Source organism: Fringilla coelebs (genome assembly GCF_963513975.1).
Source record: "Fringilla coelebs genome assembly, chromosome: 11".
NCBI classification, from domain to species: Eukaryota; Metazoa; Chordata; class Aves; order Passeriformes; family Fringillidae; genus Fringilla; species Fringilla coelebs.
The window spans coordinates 14,715,455-14,734,598 of record NC_140037.1 but is presented as its reverse complement, the minus strand read 5'-3'; the positions used below and the strand labels follow the sequence as shown (position 1 = coordinate 14,734,598).

Genomic DNA, 19,144 nt, shown 5'->3' with positions numbered 1-19,144 from the left:
AGGTACACCTCATTTGTGTTGTCATATAGTAAGTCACAGACTTTATTACTCTGAAAGATTTTAACGCTCTGTTAAGAAGCCACCATAATTCCTTACTGAAGAAGACCACACAGAGATTTCAGAGTTGTGGACTATAAAGGAATAAAACATCCAGATTTCTTTGAATCAGATCTGAATCAATTTTGAATACCAGGAAAAAATATCCCTTAACATTCTGACTTTAAGGCAGTCCTGTCATTTGTCATGTAGCTCCTCACAGAGGTCTCACATTACTACTCAAGGAAGGAAAGGTATTTTACAGACAGGTAATGTTTATTTTTAAAGAATAAAGAGAGTTTAGTGGATTGTAGCTACACAGGACAAAACATAACCAAAAATAAATGTGTTCAGGCCAGTTTAAGTGCTACAAAGTTAGTACAATTAATTGCTATGCTGAAATTAGTATATAATATCTCATTAATTCACTCCCTCTGCTGCATCATACAGAATAATTTCAGGAATGGTTGGAAGGCTTAGCTCCAATATATTTTGAAAGTTTGATTGTATTCATTATATATCAGATTTTAACACCCTTGTCTGTCTTTCTTAGTCTGTTCACAGTTTTCCAGAGGAGTTTATGCCATCTTTGGATTCTATGACCAGATGTCCATGAACACCCTGACGTCGTTCTGCGGAGCCCTCCACACATCCTTCATCACCCCGAGCTTCCCGACAGATGCAGATGTGCAGTTCGTCATCCAGATGCGGCCAGCCTTGAAAGGAGCCATCCTGAGTCTCTTGACTTACTATAAGTGGGAAAAGTTTGTGTACCTCTATGACACAGAACGGGGTAAGCACTATCACTTTGACTGATTTTCTGTTTCACAGCTTGCTCTGAGTACTGCCAGCATCAGTACGTGCAGCCCAGTTTTCTTTGGGATGTAGGTAGAACTTTCTGATGGTCCTAGAAAACCAGTTTGTTCTGAACGAGCTAAAGTGAATGGATAAATGGCAAGGAGGCATCTTCATGTTACTGATAATTTAAGGAGATTGTCTGAGAGTAGTGCTAGCAGAGTAAGTATTCAGTTGACATGCCTGGTTTCTACAGAACTGCAGACTCCACACTTGCCAGGGTGTTTCAGTCCTTGCTAAATAAATAAGGTCAACACTATGAAAAAGGCTGATAAGCAGGACCTTCCACTCTGCGTGACATTGCAAATCCCACACCACTTTACATAAATGCACGTTTCTCCTGTCACTGGACAAAGGCAATCCATGCTAAGATACGCTCTGGAGATGTCTGAGCATTAATAATGGTCTAAGCATATACTGTGTAAAATCTCTGCTACAGTCCAGAGAAAAAGGTGGGCGAAGGAAAAGCAGAAGCTTCTTGCCTAAGCAAACAAATACTAATCCAGCAACAGGAACAATGTAACTCAGATGTGCTGGAGAAAAAATGCTGTAGATAGCTCACATTCCAGAGACAAATTGAGATACATGCCAAGAATGACCAGAGTTATGTTCAGCTAAGTGGAAACATATTAAAACCAGTGTGTTCACACTTAAGCCAATTGCTAACTACTAATAAGCAGGAAATGCAGGAAAAAAATCTGTCAAAAAAATCTGAAAAATCTGTCAAAAAGGGGTCTAGACATCAGAAACCATTTTCTGTGAGGTATCTTTCAGCTGCCACCTGCACTGAATGTATTGAATTTGCTGAATTTCCTCTGTTACAGATTTCACCTGGGTAGCATTTTTTTATATCAAATAGATGTGCCACTGCCCTTCTTGCCAGCTTTATGATTTTCAACTTCAAGAAATTTTTCAGATCAAAGGGATCTCAATAGAGACAAAGAAGCTTCGATTCTGTTCCTGGCTCCCATGACAATATTTCCTTAGGCTACTTTACTGCATGTTGTTAAGGATCAAGTCTTCAGTAGGTGTGCTTTTCATGCTGAAGAATAGTAGCATCACCCAACTAAGAACCCAACTGATACCTAAAAAATCATGTAAAAAGTAAAATCATGTAAAAATCATTGAAAAAGTAATTTTTAGTCTGATTTAGGTGAATGCCGAGCATTTCAAATTTTCTGAGTGATTTGGAGGTGTTAACTATTTCTAGCATTGAAAAACCCTAGCTGTGAGATTAAGTAGGAAAATATGGAGAAGTTAAGAATGCCATTACTTCCAAAATCTTGTAAAATCACTACCCATAAATCTATTTCTCTGGCATAGTCCACTTTTAAATAAAAGCTCCTGTGAATAACCAATTTGTCTGAGTAAGAAAGGCTTATTTGATGTGGCCAAATACAATGAACTTGCAGTGTGTGATGAAGTAAAATGCCATTAGTTCCAGGACTTATGAAACTTACCATGATTAAGGCTAATAAAGTTTGCTGGGGAAAGAGTTTCACCAGTCATTCAAGAAATTTGGCACTTTAGACTGGAAAAATCATCCAAAACAGAAAAAAGTTTCACTAGAACTTGTCTAGATCACATAACTGTCATCTAAGCGAGATAATAATGGGAGTGTGGAGGAGGGGAGACTTGCAACCTCAAACTTGCATTTATTTGCAGTTCTCAGTGTGTACAATCTTTAGGTAGACACAGTCTGAGCTTGCTATGATGGCTGTTCCCTTTGGAACATTATACTCATAATCTTACAGTGACTAACCAAAATCCTGTTGTGCACCTCCAGCATCTCACAATGGGGTAAGGCTGGCCCTGTGTTATGTCAGCCATTCTGACTGTCAGAGTGACAAATCTGAGGGAGATGACAGTGAAGGTCACTGTAGGATTATAAAATGTACCACGGGGCAAGAAGGTAAAGGACAGCTGTGTCTTTAGCATGGAAGAAGCATCAGTACATATAGGAAGCTTGATGGTGGGCTTTAAGTTGTTTGGGATAAACTTACAACATCTTATCTGTTCTTCCTAGTTGCTGCTGTTTGGTAACATACCTATTATTTTCTAAAGTGGGAAAAAATGAACAGTTTATTAGCCTCACTTACTGCTGTTTTAGTTTACTTCATAGAAACTTGGTAGCCATCCTATCAAGAGTTTTATTTCTTCTAGTATTATAATAAATTAGGAAGTTTACTATAGGAGAGATGCAGGGCAATTAGGTACTGAGAAATTAGGTATTGATGTTAGATTCCTTTGAGAAGTGGTAATCATGTGGACCTAAAACATTTGGCAATTCCAGTAAGTTCACCAGTTTCTTGTGCTAGGCCTTTAAATACCTAAAAAATCCCCAAAAGTCTGGACAGTAATAATGGGGAATGACTGCATGTGTCAGGTAGTGCATAGACTGTACATCTTCTTTGGCTAAGAAATGCAAACACTAGAGTGTCCCAACTGTTAATAATTCCTGTCTTACATACTTAACTGCTTTGGGGCACAAACACTGTAGAGAGAATGTGTTGAGCAGTTAATTGTCAGTTCCTGAGAAAAAACTATCATTTAAATACTGCATTTCTAGGAGTATTATAAAGTCACTGAGAACCTGAGAAATCACTAAATATTAGACTATTCTTGCTTATGTTCAATATTATTTATGGACTAAACTGGTATTGTAAGTAGCTTTACCATATTCTGCTGAAGTGAAGCACCACCATGTACGAAACATTGCATATACTGTTAATACCACAGCATATTACACATGCCATACAAAACTGACTAAAGCTTCTCGTGGTTTATTGAACTCTTTTGGTTTAAGCTTAGGAAAATGCAGATTTGTAAAATTGTTTTCTTTCTGTTCTTTGCCATCAAGTCATGTAATTGTATGGTTTCCTCCTCAGTGATATTATGTACAATGCTGTGATGTTTGGCTCCTGCAATGAAGACAAAAGATAAATCTCAAACAATAGAAGAAAATTAAGATGTATAATTACAGAGATAGGTGGTGAAGCTTTTAATCAGTTGAGTGAGTGTGTACATTGTATCTACTTACATTCTTAAGTATAAAATAATATTTTCTGTTGGTGTGAGATGACTGCAGATTGTGCTTTCAAATGTATATTTATGTGAAGGTGTAAAATTCAGTTTCTTGAAAATTGCTAAAGCACACAGGAAAAAAAAAGGTGAGATTTATTAATTTCACCAGCAAGGCGTATGTCTTGTTGTTAATTTCAGTTGATAAACTTATTCTTCTATGAAGAAACAGAAATTTAAGAGAAATAGCAATTCACATTTCTCTTCTAGTACCACCAGGAAAAACCCAAAACGTGCTTTGCAGAGAGCATTGATGCCTTAGGAAATGGTTGCTAGGGGAAGAAGGGACATTAAGTGGTGTGTAGAAGAAACAATCATATGTCCACTCCATGCCACATGCTTTTAGTTCATGTGAAAGGGAAAGGCAGGGTTGATTTCTGTTTGTGCTCACTCACATCAGTAAGTTGGCACTGTTGGTTGCTGTGATGCGTGCAAAATATCTGATTAATTGTATGGTGCTAACTGCCTTGGTGGGCTTCTCTGCAGTAGGACTAGGACTAATTAAGATTATGTCAGGATGAGATGAGGTGAGGTTATGTACAGAAAGCTATTAAGAATTTAGGTAGCATTTTTCAGGAAAGTCACCTTTTGTATCTCATGCTGAGGATTATGTTTCATCAAAACCCTCAGGTTTACTTTCGGTCTTCAGCTCTGTCTCTTCTCTTGCTTTACTTTAAATCAGATGTTGTTCCACTGAATTCAGTGAAGTAACACAGGTGTGAATGTGTGCAGAGGTAAGCTTGTGGCTTTCATAGTCATCTTCTTGTTGTTTGAAAGTGTGAAATACTTCTTAATTATAAAAATGGTATGGTGAGCTGTAATACTGAAGCTTTTGTTTATTTAAATTTTCATAATGTTAAGTAACATTTTGGTTTATTTTTGCCAAAGAAACACAGTTTGTACAGATTGTTTGCTTTCCATCTGTCAATGTAACACTGATGTTTTTCCCTAAGTTATTTTGATTTGTCATACCTACTGTGCACAAAGACACTTATTTCTGTCGGGCAGATCATTTAAACAAAACCACACCAAGTGATTTCTGTGATTTGCACCAAGTCTTCATCTTCAGGTCATAGGAGTCATTACAAGATAGGAAAGTGCCAACTGTAAAGGACATTTGTGTCTTTAGCATGGAAAGCTGTGTCTTTAGCATTTTGTGTAGTGTCTTCCTACTCAATGGCAGCTCAGTCTGGACAGAGTTATAGAGACAGCGCAGGTTTTTTGTGGCATGGTAACCAAACCCCTCACTAAATCTGAAGTTATTCTGTCATTTGGTTTTGATTTAGTCTATCAGTAGATATCTAGCAAGACCTGAAGTCAAGGAAAAAAAGCCTTAATAAATATGGGTATTGTTAGGTAATTTTTTTTTTCATTGGCTAGCGGTAGCTAGATGAAGGCTGAGGCAGGGAAGTGTTAATCTAATGCCACAGGTTATTTGGCTAAGGAGAGTTGGAAATGTCTGCTTTAAAAGCAATTGCATCTTTAATCCTTACTGCTAGCAAAAGACAAACATTTGACTTGAATGTAATGGATAGGTAAGGAAATAGAAGGCCTTAAATTACAGGTTCAGAAAATATGACCAGTCCTATTTCTTCTAAATATAAAACCTCCTGGTACTCTGTTGCATAAAGAAATGCCAGGTGAGAAGAGTGGGGAGGAAAAAAAAGGTACAACTGGAAGCTTTTCAATGATCACGTGTAAGGCATCAAATTGCCTTAAAATGGGTTCAGTTCAAGGCAATGAGGTCTGATTCCCTGCTTCTGCTGAAGACAAAGAACAACTCTGTTGAGTTCTGCTTTTACAAAATGAGGTTAGTTATCTATTGCTATCAAAGGACAAGACACTTCTGTACTGCTTTCCCTGGAGAGTGGAAGATTGGAGCTGATAAAAGAAGTAGTATGTAGAACCAGGCTCATTATAGCTTCCACAGAATTAAATTGATGAATTTTTATTTTTTTCAATTAAGAGTTGCATTGAAAGCTACTCGTATGTAGAATGTAACTTTTTTTTTCCCAAAACATGGGGTTGGATTAATTTTTATGGAATCTAAAAGAACTGTGCTTTAGTACTTGGTAGATTACTAGAGATTTTAGAATGTTTGGTTCTGGTGGACCAACTTTCTCCTGAAAACAGCAATGAAGAATGTAAACTGAGAGAGTGACTGACTCCTGTTTTATAAGCACCTTCCATCAGCAGAGAGGTGGAAAAAGAATTCCTCCTTCCACATAGCTCATTTCTTAGACTCTGTATTATCTTTCTGCATGCCAGGAAGTTTTATTTTATTATAAAGATCATTCTTCAATGAAGGAAATATAAAAATAATGGTAGTAGCTACATCAGCATTAGTAAACCCTGAATTCAGCACCTGCTGTTCAGTCAAATGTCAAAAGAATTGATAGCTGAGCTGTTCATTAGCATGTTTATTCTTCAGAGCAGGGGAGTTATCCCTCTAGCTGAAAAACTTCTCTGAGTCCCGTACATAAAGAAAAAAGAAATTAACGCCAGCTTCCATTTTTCTCAGAATTAAACATGGGCTTGGTCCATTTTAAAATTATAATTCTTGTTTGGTAGTATGTTTATACCTGCTTAATTCTTCTCAGTTGTGCCTGTGAGGTTGATGCATTGAATTTTGCTTACGCTTTGAAAAGTATGAAAGGTTTTAAAATTTTGACATTTTCTTCTGTAAGTATCAGTGTGTGATGAAGAATAAAGCAACATACAAAGCTTGTTTGGGAGCCTATAAAAAAGTGACCACAAAAGGGAGGGTTACTACAAATTTGATTCTTTTCGGTTTTTTGGCTCTTTGCAGGAATGTTTTGGAGAGCAGTCCAGGATCATGGGAGTGACATGGAGACAGGGTCAATTGCTGGCATTTAAGTAGCTTTGTAGATAAGCTGTCTCATTCTCCTTTCCCACTTTACATGGTGTAGGGAGTCAAATCCTGTCAAGACCTCCCATGTCACAGGACCAGGTGTCACAGGTCTCTACATTTTAAGACTTATGTGCCCCAGTAATGCAGAAATTTTCTTCTAGGTCAAAAACAACTTGCAGCATGGCCACAAAATGTGGCATCTTTTGCATGGCTTTGCTTGAAAGGATGTGGTGTAGTTTCAGGTTTTCATGCTCTGCTACAACAGTGTCAAGATCCTTATGATAGAATATCCATTATTTAGATTTAAAGAACAGTCATACTCACTGTACTTACATGCAATAGGAAAATGATCTGTTTCTTTCACCATCAGTCTTTTGGGCTTGAGTGATTTTACCATCTTATAATACCTAGAATTTATATTTATATAGGCTTTAAAGTCATAGATACTGCTTAGAGATGTTTGTATAAAATATAAGTCATTTAACCTCACAAGGAAGCAAACCTTGACATACTTATTTAGGGCATGTTGTTTCTTTGCTTTCAACAGTATAATGTATGAACCAAAGCTCTGTTCAGGAAACAAGCCAGGACCTTAATTGAAATATTTCAGGATTACTTTACTGTTTGATTTTACTGCCTAAATATGTTCAGGAATAATCTGAGTCTGAACAGTTAAATCTAGCTTTTGATGACTACTTTCCATTTAGTTCTTCTGAAATCTCTGAAGTCTCATACCAGCTCCTTTTATCTTGGTCTCTGTGGTACACAGATCCAGAAGAAAGCCCTTTCACAGATCCTTGCCCAAACAAACATTGAGACCCTGTGTGGGGGAATGGATGTTGGCTGGGTTTTAGGTGGACTGAGAGCCTTAAGCTTTTTACTCCTGATCTTTCCCATTAGCTGCTATTTGTTTAGCTTACCCCTGGTAATCACTTAAACCGTTTTACTAGCTTAGGAACAAGAGGAATGGATCAACTTTGAAAGTCATCCAGCATGAGATGTATCATGCTGGCAAGATTCAGCTTAAGACCAACAGCACAGGGTTCATGGGAGTATTCTGTATGGCAGCTTTGTACCTCTTTACAAAGTTGTGTACACACAGTGGGCTCAGTTTGGTGTGGAGATGCCCGGGCCCCGTGCCTGAGCATCCCTTGAAGCTGTTGGAACACACACTGTCAGCAGTGTTTTCCAACAAGAGGAGTAACTGCACATGTACAATATATTTGTGTCTTGCTCCATGGATGGAGCCTTAGAGAATGAGGAAGTGTGTCAGCCCATTCATAAAGAAAAGGGTATTACAGTATCCTGGTATCCACATTCACACTGAGTGTGAATCCAGTTGTGTTTGACAAAGTGCCAGAATCTGTCTTGACGTTATGTGAAAGCAGGTCATAAACCTGAGGCAGAACATTCTGGATACAGAGTAGGAATGGCAGGTTCAGGATAAATGATGTCTGGAAGTCTAAAGCAGTATGTGTCCATCCTTTTGCTCCTAATAAAAACAACCAGAACCTCAGGATCATGAGCTGAGGCCCTGAATATCTTCTGTCGTTTCCAGGAAAACCAGAAGCATTGCTACTTACCAATGTCTTACAGACATAAGTCTGCAAATTATTGTATTTATAAACTGAGTTAGGTAAATGCATGTCTTTAAATATTTATTTCTTCATAAATATGCATGTTTTTATCAACTTTTTAAAAAGTGGTAACATTTGATTTTTTTCATTGTGTGCACAAGTAATTTAAGTGGCAGATGCTTTTGTTCTCAGTTGATTTTATGTCTGCAACAACAAGGCTTAAATGGTCAGAATCTCACTTTTCTAGATTTCCTGAAACAAAGCCAAAGTTTCAACAGTTTCCAAGTGGAGGTGGAGTGGGGAGGGGCTGAAAAGATACGTGAGAAGCATTGTTAGCCCTTTTGCTATGAGGCAAATGCAAGGACTTTACAAAAAGCCAAGCCTTAGAGGTGATGGACAGGCTTTGCTTGGAACCAGAAGAGACAAGGTGGGATTTGTGGATCCTGGGAAGGAGAGAGAACTTTTTAGACTAGAAAGGAAGTCTGTTGAAAAGAAAACCTGTATGCAAAAGGCTGAGGGTAAATTTTTATCAAGCCTCTTTGTTTAGTCCATCTCACCTAACAGATCTAGGAGTGTCTGAAAGTTATTTTCTTGTGTTCATTATTTTGCATCTGTATGTGAAGCTCAGCTTTAAAAGCTGAAAATCTTCGGTGTCTTTAGCATATGGATGTTCCAAGAAAGGCAGGCTGGCTTCACCTGCGAACTTGGGCTGATTCTATCCATGGAAGTAAACTGTCTTGCTAACTTAAAATCTCCATAAGGCAGGCGGTACTCTCAGTGGGACTGAAGAAAGCAGCACTATTTAATACAAAGTCAAGATGAAGCCATTTTCAAGTGTGTACCAAAAAGAGATGTGTAACATTGCATTAGTATGTGAACTTGCCTGCTTCAGTGGAGTAGCATGTTCTGGTTATCACAAGTTTTCCAAAGGAAGGACATTTTGACACCTTGCTCCTTAGTGCAGTTAAGGTGGCAGCTGTTTAGCATGTTAGTATTCTTACAAGGTTGCAAATGTCATCACCTTTCTCTGGATTTTGACTGTGTGTTTGCTCTTCCTGTGCGTCTTTCTTCACCTAGAAATTGGTCTTTCGTAGCCTGAGTGACACCTCCTGCTGGTGGCCCATGGTATTTATGGAAGAAGGGTTGATTTTTATTCACAACAGGGGAACAGGTTCCCAGCATACACTGGGAGAGACTGCACACTTCTTTGAGCTTGGTGAGATGGCAAGATGGTTTTCAGCCCAGGCAAATGAACCATTCACCGCGTGAAGAACTGCTGTGGAGTGAGCACAGGCTGTTGTAGCTTAATAGAATGACTGTAATAGTTGGAAGTAGTAAAAAAACACCAAACACAAAGGAGATTTCTCCAATGCTTGAGAAATATATGAGTAAAATGGAGTATCTCAATGAGTTAGTAAATCAAAGCTTCTCCTTCCACAGAGTGGCCTCAGATGCTCCAAAACAGCTTCTCAGATGAGCAATGATATGCATGTTCTTTTCTCACTGCTAAAAGAGAGACTTCATATGCACTTTGAATTTCTTTTGATACAGAACTATACCATGCTGGGTGAATGGTGTGTAAGAATTTAGCTTTGTTAAAGCCTTTGTGCTTTTGAAGGCGGTTTTCATTTGATGGTCTCAAAGAGCAATGAGAGAATGTTGTATGCCAGGGGTTCCAGTCCCATTTCTCAGATGGAAGATTTGATGTACTGATCAGCAGGTTAACAACCTGGTCTTCATCTGCTTACATGTATGGAAATACCTTTGAGTTGAAAGCACTGTGAGCTTTGACTTAAGAGATGTGCAGAATGTTGTGCAGGAAGTCAATGGCCATGGTTACTAATGAAAAGCAGTTTTTCATGCTCCTGCACAAGAATTCCCTTAAATTTTACCCTGAATTTCCCTTTTCACCTAGAAAAATACTTGAGCCTTTGAAGAAAGGCATAATGGATTACCTAGAGGCTTTGTATTTATGGTAGTTATTTAAAGGTGTTTGCCATGGAGTTTATATGAACAAATCCATTGATTACATCTTCAGTACTTTCCTTCGTCTTTGACACTTGGCCAATTTAGATGTAGGCTCTTCTTTCAGGCTTCAGAGAATTTACCAAACTAGTTTGACCACATGCCTTTTTCTTTCTAGAAAATATCAGCTGTTTTAGTAAGCATAAAAATTACTTGAGTGCTTTGTTGAAGGAGAATAAATGTGAATGCATTTGTGACAAACCCACTCAGCTAGCAGGTAAAATGACCTCGTATTGTATTTAGGTTAAGGAGTTTTTAAAGGTTTTTTTTCTCCTGCAGAGATAGATTTTTTTCTCTTGAGACATTTAATATCACACCTCCTTTTTCTTTTTTTTTAATTCCCCTTCTTGCAATTCAGAGTAGGACAGCACTGTGAGCCTGCATTTCAGGAGGTATATAAGATATGGTAGTACAGTGGGAAGAAAAATAGCTCCATAAAGTGATTAAGTATTAATCTCTAAAGAAAAAAGGTAAAATTTCCTGACATGAATTTTATACTCAGTAACAAGTAATTATTCATTTCTTCAATTCAAGATGCATAGCTTTTACTGGCCACCTCTTTTGCTTTGATTCATGATGCAAAGAATCATTGGGAGGGAAAGGTGACCTGAGGTTTTATTCCTCCTCAGCCTGAGCTCGTCGTGTTCACAGGCTGTTGCTTTGCACTTATAAGTATTTCTGACTTACCTTGGTTGTCAGCAGCCCAAGGAAACAAATCAGCAGTCAATGATTTGCACAGCTTAGCAGCATTATTCAGGGCCCCTCTTCAGTTTGTTAAACTGAACAGAGTTGTCATCTCTTTCAGCAGCAAAGTATCCCCTTTAATGCTGAAGTGTTTCTCCTTCAGTACTTAGGGCCAGGTTCCCCATGCACCACTCCACGATGCAGGTTAGCCCTGAGGGTGGATTTGCACCTGGAGTACCTCTGTGCTCCTTCCAGTGCATGGGATAGAGCCTGAGCAATGTGCTTTTGCCAAGGTTGTAGCTTAGTGAGCCCACCAGTGTGGGCTGGTGGGACACACCTGAGAGTGAAGCATTTCATAAGGCAGAGCTGTGGCTGCTGGAGCACGGCTTGAGTCTGTCCTGTGCCCCAGCACAGTGACTGATGCTGGAGCTGTGAGTGCTTGGGAGGCTCTGAGCATCCCAGAGCAGGCAGCAAAGGCACATCTGCAAAGGTTAGCACATACAAGTGGTTGGTAAGGTTTCGTAGGAGCTTCTGGGGTGTTGTTTGCTTAGGGGATGTTTTTGTCACTGCTGATAGTAATAATTACATGCAGTGAATTGTCAGGGCTGTGCACATATTAGGTGTGAGAGGATGCTTTTATTTGCATAAAATGCTAATATCTTTATCATATTTCTTCTGTTGTTTATGAAGTTGTGAGTTATTTCTCCATTCTATATTCATGTTCACAAGAGCAGTAATTCATTTTTGGTAACTCACATTTTGATAATCTGCCATACTGTACCTGAGAATGGGTTATAAAGGAGCAGGACCACTCTGCCCAGTGCATTGAACCCTCCTGCCCAGGGCCTAATACACATCCAAATTGCTTTGTTCAGTTGTGGCATTTTTTAATCAGCACCTGTGTGTTGTGAGCATTTAACTGGGGCTTCTTTCCCTTTGCAAAGTAAAAGAGACTTGTGGCTATTCTGTCTTAGCCTAATGAAAGGCTGTTCAGTGAAAAGCCCTCTTGCTCCTTTCCGGTTCTTGTAGCATGGTGTACAAAGCAGACTAAACACAGTGGCTCTGAGCTGTTCTTCAGCTGTCTAGATCATAGTCATAGTTAAGAGGACTTTTCTAGAGAAGAAAATGCTGACAATGGTCATTAAATATTTTCTGAGGGTACCTTAGAATATTTTAGACACTCTGAAGCTATTAAATAAGTATGGCAAATAATGCAGACATCTTCAGGTGTCTTTTTTAGCAAAAAGTGTTTCATGCTGGCCACTCTGAGGACATAGTACTGTAATTTCTGTAGCTCTTTATGGCTTTGCACATTCATACTAGGATCCCCTTGGTGATATAAAAATAATAATGTAGTCTCAGAATTAACATGGGAAAGGATTTGTTAAAACCCTTGGGTTCCTTCAATTGGAGTGGAGTACTTAATGCAGAAGTATGTTTGGTTCTCATGGATGAATGCATCAAATAAACTAAAATGTTGGATGGAGGTGTGATATAAACAATATCTTTGCTCTATTGAATGTAATTTTCAGTTACATTATGTCCTGCTGAGCCACCTAAAATATTTCAAAGAATCCATAATTGTTGCTCATTTTTACAAAATGCCAGTCACATACTACATTGACCTCAGTCTATGTTCATTAATTCATCAAAAATTTAATTTGATGAGTTTGAGTCAGACCTGCAATATGAAATCCTTTCAGTGCAATTTATTTATTTTGCCAGCATTGTAAATACATAACATTATCGTAGACTGGATTCTGTCATGATCTGCTGCTATGACTGAAGATACTGTAAATGTGTTTCTAGATCAAAGAGTGCTATTTGCTGCAATCTTAGTTCTTACTGGCTTTTTTCCCCCTCCTTAAAAAAGGAGATATGATTTTAGGAGCCAATATTAGTCTACAGTTTGTGTAGTTTAGCACATCTTTTATTAGCAAGATAAGGCTTTCTTCTTCAAGGGGAAAGAAAAAGAAAAAATGAACAAAAATAAGGATATGAAAAATAAGGAAGCCAGTCTCCTGACATTGTTTGGCTCAGCAAGATCAAGCCTTTCAGATGACTACACCAGTGTCAGTAATTGCTCTGGAGATAGAATTGCCTATTGCTCAGTGGTGCTGGCATTATTGATCAGCTGGGTTTGTCCGTGAACTGACAGTGATAATCTTAAATTAGATCAAGTTTTTATTAAAGGAATAAAATCAAATTATGCCTGACTGTAGACAAATAATAATGAGTTATATAAACACATAATTATTGCACTACCATTTTTGCAGAGATTTCTTGAAAGTAGAGCCCCCTGGGTTTTTTTCCTGCCATTTGTTACACAGTTCCCTGGGCAGGCCTGTGGATTTTTAATGGCTTTGTAACGGTTGCCACAAGGAGGGGGAGAGGTGGGGGTGGGAGTGGAGAGCTGAACTTCTCTTTGAAAGGGGAGGTGTTTGAGGGGGAATTCAAGATGCTTAAGTTATTGCAGCCTCAAGGCAGCAGTAATTTATGCACTGACAGTTTGAGTTTCATGCTATGCTATTTTAAAAAGCCTTACAATGAACTGTCTCTGTTACACAAGTGTCTGTGGTGCTTTAAGAGATACTCCACATCATGGAGACAGTTTGAAGAAAAACTTTGGGGACACATTCATTACAATGTTGTAGATGTCCTGTTTCACTAAGAAAAAAAGAGTCAAAAGATTTTCCACAACTTAACATGGATTTGGGTGCCCTGAAATATTTTGCAGGGTTGTCTCACTGCTTATTTGTCTGGTTTTAGATATGTTGATGTAAGTGAAAATTGTCTGCATCTATAGTATTTTAGTGTAGTTATTATTGTAGTCATGCTCTCTGGAACCACTTAGCTACACTTTTCAAAGAAAACAACAAAGTGGATGTGAATGGAAGATATTTAATAGTGACCCATTTAGTTTTCATGTTTTCCTTATGCTGCAAATCAGAGGAGACCATTACTGCACATAACATACGACCAAGCCATGTTTCCCTTTTGATGTGACCATATAGTAATATCTCTGTTTTAAAGCACCATTTCCTTATAGGAAAGTATTCAGCTTGGTTGTTTGATTATGAATTTTCAATTATATAGTAGTAATTTTCATTATTTTAGTAAATTATCATGAAACTACAAATCTGAAGGCATAAATAAAAACAGTCACTTCAAAATTTGGAGCGGTATAGAACTACACTGAGCTTTCATTAATAATAGAACATACTGGGTGTAAGCAGCTGTAGACCATTACAATTTAGATTTAATTTATGTAATCTCTGGGTTGACCTTCTTCAAAAACTGGCCACAGTAGGCAATGTAAGCACATCATTGTCTGTCTCATACTGAATTTTAGATGCCAGCTGCATCCTCATAACATTTTATTGGGTCTCCTGTGAAAATTATGGATAAAAAGATAATGTGAGCAATGATGTTATTTGTTCTTAAGTTTTAAGCCCTATTCATATTGCAGAGCTATCGTCTTGCTTTATGGGATATTAATTTGCATTTTTCTGCAGATAGTGTTTCTCTGACTTTAGTGACCTCCCTCTGACTCAAAAGCTGGGCTTTGTCAAAATGTTTTTAACATTAAAACTTTTACTGCAGGGAATTCAGACTGCTAGGGGATGTTACCAAGTTAGCTCAGTTGTGTAAAAATCAGCATATGCCTCACAGCATAGCAAAAGCCATTCACTGCATTTCTTTGAAGTGAAGCTAAGCAGACTTCCACAGGTAAAGATTTGACCTAATGTGTTTAAAAATAATTTCTTTACGTGTCCATTTCAAACAACAGAGTTGTAACACAGAGATAAGAACTTGTACAAAACCATTCTTATAAAAGATTTTAAAATGTGCTGTTTTTTGATATTCAAATGTGCTCTTTTTTCTAAATCCCAGATAGGTAGTCTTTCGTACTCCACATGAATAATGAATGCTATTTAAAATGTTTGCTTAAGAACAATGAGTTCATTGTATCAATAATGAGAAGTTCTGCTGTGGACCACTTTGTAATGTTTTGATTGTCATGATTTATACCACTCTTGAGGTCAGATGGTAGAACTTCACTTAATTACTGTATTTAACCTACAATCATTACTGAAGGTGGGGAGGGAATACATTTTAGCTTGGTTCTGCAACGTCTGTCACAATGGGGATTCTTGAGAACTACTTTAAACAAATAATTGCAGATTATTGCAGTGGAGTGGAGGGAAACGGGGAAGCTTCAGTGGACATTTTGCTGGAAAATTGAGAATTAGCTTCAGTTTTATTACTTGAGGTATGTTTATGGGAATTACAGTAAGGAGAATCATGGCCTCAATTGTCATACAGAGACCAGAGTCTAGGAGCAATAAAAGAGGAAATTGCTGTGTCACAAGGGAAACTGGTTTTCTGTAAACTAATAAAAATGATGTTATAATGATGTCTCTGTGATCCCTCAGGGATTTTTAGGGACATATTTGTTAAAGAAACCTGAAAGCTATTGTATTTACCTGGTTTTAGGTTTTCTTAATGACTGTCCTGTACAGAATATTCCTTGGTGCAGTGTCTTCTTCTCAAGTAACTATTCACAGTCTTTTCTCATTTCCTTTCCAGGAATTTGTACTTTATGATAACATAGCACTAGGCTCTTCAACATAAGTAAGAACTGTATATTTTCCTTCCTGCCTGACAGAATTAAAGTTTAGAAAGAATAACTTAAAGTCAAGTGGAACCTGAAAAGGAGTGGGAAATGTTGAGTGAAACAGAAATTGCAAAATTCCTTTTAGACCAAGGTGAAAAATGTCAGTTTTTCTGCAAGACATCTGGTCCATCCTATTTCAAGTCTAACTTTTAGTTTAATCTTTGTTCAGTTTTGAAAGCAAGCATCATTAACTTTCATTTCAAAAAATATTTTCCTTCCTTTTCTTCAGCCTAAGTTGTAATTTCAGTCTGGCCTGCATTAATTTATCATTGTGGTCCCTTTCTCTCCTAAAGGTCTGTTCTTCCAATGAATGTAATGTCAATTGAAAACAATGTCACCAGCTTTGTTACTGAATTAAAGAAGCTATAATTGCTAATGGGAGCTTTTCACAAACAGTGACTGAAGTTATAACCCCACATACATATGCAGGGTATCAAAAATTTGAGTGTGGTCACTGACCACACTTTACAGAAGGAAACAAGACAACAACAGCGTTTTTTGCTGAAGAGAAATTTATCAGGACTTTACTTTAGTAATATACTCATATTATTTAAATATATTATCATATTATTTTGTCCAAGAATATAATTTTACTGTGACTAGAATTACTTGCATACCTGCCTGTAGTTGTTATCATCCACGCTTGGTTTTATTGTAATAATGACTATTTAAAAATAAGACACTATAAACATATTGTAAATATGTTTATAATTAAAATTTGTCAAAAGCAAATCAGGTATTTAGTTATGATTTTTATTTCATTATGGAATTATTGCCCTTCTGCATTATATAAAATTATTTGAAATTAGTTTATCATTTATGTATATTTCTTAACATATCCTAAAGAAAAAGCATGAAATTAGGGTGTTTTGCTACAACAGTATAGCAAGTTTTGGTTACAGTTGTTCAGGTGCAGAGCAAACTTTTCCATGTTTGTTTTATTTTCTGCTCACTGTCATCTCTTGTTCCTGAAACATTTCCACGCTGTTTTATAGTGATGATTGTGCATTATTTTTGTAGATGTTTTAAATGTTGTTTTATTGGTGTGAATGAGAGATGCTTTCCCTTTGCCCCAAGGGTTAGTTTGCATTTTTGTTAGGAATTATCAGTAACTTGCCAGAACCATGTCTATTTGTAAGGCCTACTCAAGAGGCACAGGGGGTGAGTGTAGGTTCTAGCCAGACAAAAGAACCACCAGACAGTGAGCAGTCACGTTTGTTTGCTGTCATATTTCTTGCCTGTTACTTTCCAGACAAGCAGCCTAAGTTATGTTATTTTTTCTTGCCTCATACAGAAGATGAATGGTACTTGTGGTACCATAGGAGTCAAATGAAGCCACGGTACAAAGTTGCACCTTCCAGTGTGAGAGTATTTTTGCAGATGGAGTAGATCATGTAGACAAAATGGAGTGTTAAGACTCTTATCTGTAGTCCTGGTGGCATGTATTGTTCATTCTCACACTAGCCCTTACGAATGCCAGGATGAAAATCCTATTAAAACTGAGACCTTTTCCATCATCGTATTCAGTTGTCAGAGTAAAAACCCTAGACAATGGGAAAGAGACTCCAAAATCCATTAAGCTACGTAACAAAAAATTGCTCCACTGGGAAAGCAAGCTTGTTTTATTTCTTGTGGAGAATGGAGAAGTTGATGTCTCTACCATCAGCTGTGGCTCTGACCATAAAGGACCACTGCATGCTATTATTTCTAGCAGCCAGTTCTACCACAGTGTTATACGAAGGCCCCTTCCAGGCCTCTGGTCTTTTTAGAGACATCAAACCACACAAGGTAATCCTCTTTTCTTCTGAAATTAATAGAAATATGTAGTTAAAAGGCAAGTCTGTCTACATTGGGGTCTTGTTTTCTAATGGTGCCTGGAAGAGACTTTATGCATGACCTGTGCTTGTTTCACTAATTGGATTGTTGCATTCAGCTGCTGTGAGTTGCTTTGACAATACCCAGTGGAGCCTCTGCATTTTGTGAGCGAGGGTACAATCATGGTGCATCAGTTTCACCACAACTGTAGCTGTTTTAAAACCATCACATTTGCTGGCCACTCAATAAAGGTCATTCTGTTTGTGACAAAACAAGCCAGCCAGAAAAGAATTACATGGCTTCTGGCCAAACAAAAAAAAAAAAAGGCACCAGAGAAATATTTTATCTTTAAAGATGTCTCCCTTTCTATTATTTTTTTTTCCTTGGGATTCTATCCAAAGAAATGAAGTGTATTATTCATGTGGCTTTTGGGAGAAAGAATATTTGAAATAGCCTTTTAGCAATGCATCACTGAGGTCAATATATGTATGTCAGATACAGGTGTTGCAGTTTTATTTACTACGTGGCATATAGGGATGCAGTCTGATCCATCAAAGTAAGGAGAAGGTGGCTTCCACCACATTCCACCTGAGTGTGGAACCACTGCTTTAATGCAGTCTGAGTGCTGCTACATCAGTCTTCATCTCCCACCTTTCTTGGTGCTGGTAATGTTATTCTGGAACACTTAGGAGAAAAGACACAATTTTGGTCTTCAAATGCCAAGTGAAAATTTAAGTCATTCTTTCAAAGGCAGCTGCTGGTGCAGAACCTCCCTGAGTATTTCAAAGCAATCCCATGGCACTGGAGTGTTAAAGTGGGTCCAGGAGTGTTTGAAGGTCATGCTCAGTGTTGTCGCTCTGAGAAACTCTGTGAAGGACACAGGAACGGAAGCTTCAGTAGGGAGTGAAATCTTTCTTAATTTGTCAATAATGTCTTTTATTTAAGAGGAAAATAATTGAAGAAAATCCAAATAATAGGAAGAGCTTTCCTGTGCCACACCAGATGTGCAGCTCCTTTCAGAATTCCTAGAGGAGTCAGTGGTGGGTATGTCCAGTGTATTAGCCTTTTCCATACTGCTTGAATATCATGTCAGTTGGCCATGAGTTAATCTCTGCAACTTTCTAAAATGTGATAATTTGTATTCAAATTTACCCTTTCTCCCTTCTTTGGCCAGTATATTTTATATATTTCAAATTTGGAATGGCAAAGGGTCTTTCCTGTCATTCAGGTTTAGACGCTTAGATCTAAACTGAGTATTTTTGTAAACTCTTTCTGGAATCATGCACACCAATCTCTTTTGAAATATGGCTGAAACAATTGCAAATGATCTCTGAATTCCCACAAAAATTCCATGTGGTTTTAGCTGAAGCATATTTAGGCTAATATTAATTGTCAGTGTTTTAAAACTCTTGGCAGGGAATGGGCAAGTTCTAGAACATACACGATTTAGCTCTCTTCCTGCTTCACTCCCAAGGTGTTATAGTTCCAGGGTGTAAGAGAGAGAATAAAATACTACTATAT

General features: G+C 37.7%; 1 protein-coding gene across 2 annotated transcripts in view; it reads left to right on the top strand.

The window, feature by feature from the left end:
• The window catches only part of GRIA3 (glutamate ionotropic receptor AMPA type subunit 3), a gene marked incomplete at both ends in the record, with an annotated part of 139,793 nt that overhangs the window by 32,361 nt on the left and 88,288 nt on the right, over positions 1 to 19,144 (top strand). For both annotated transcript variants that reach the window (XM_084212879.1, XM_084212880.1), the window contains one exon: positions 590 to 829. In XM_084212879.1, coding sequence (XP_084069005.1) covers positions 590 to 829 — 240 coding nt within the window. The remainder of the gene's footprint in view (positions 1 to 589; positions 830 to 19,144) is intronic.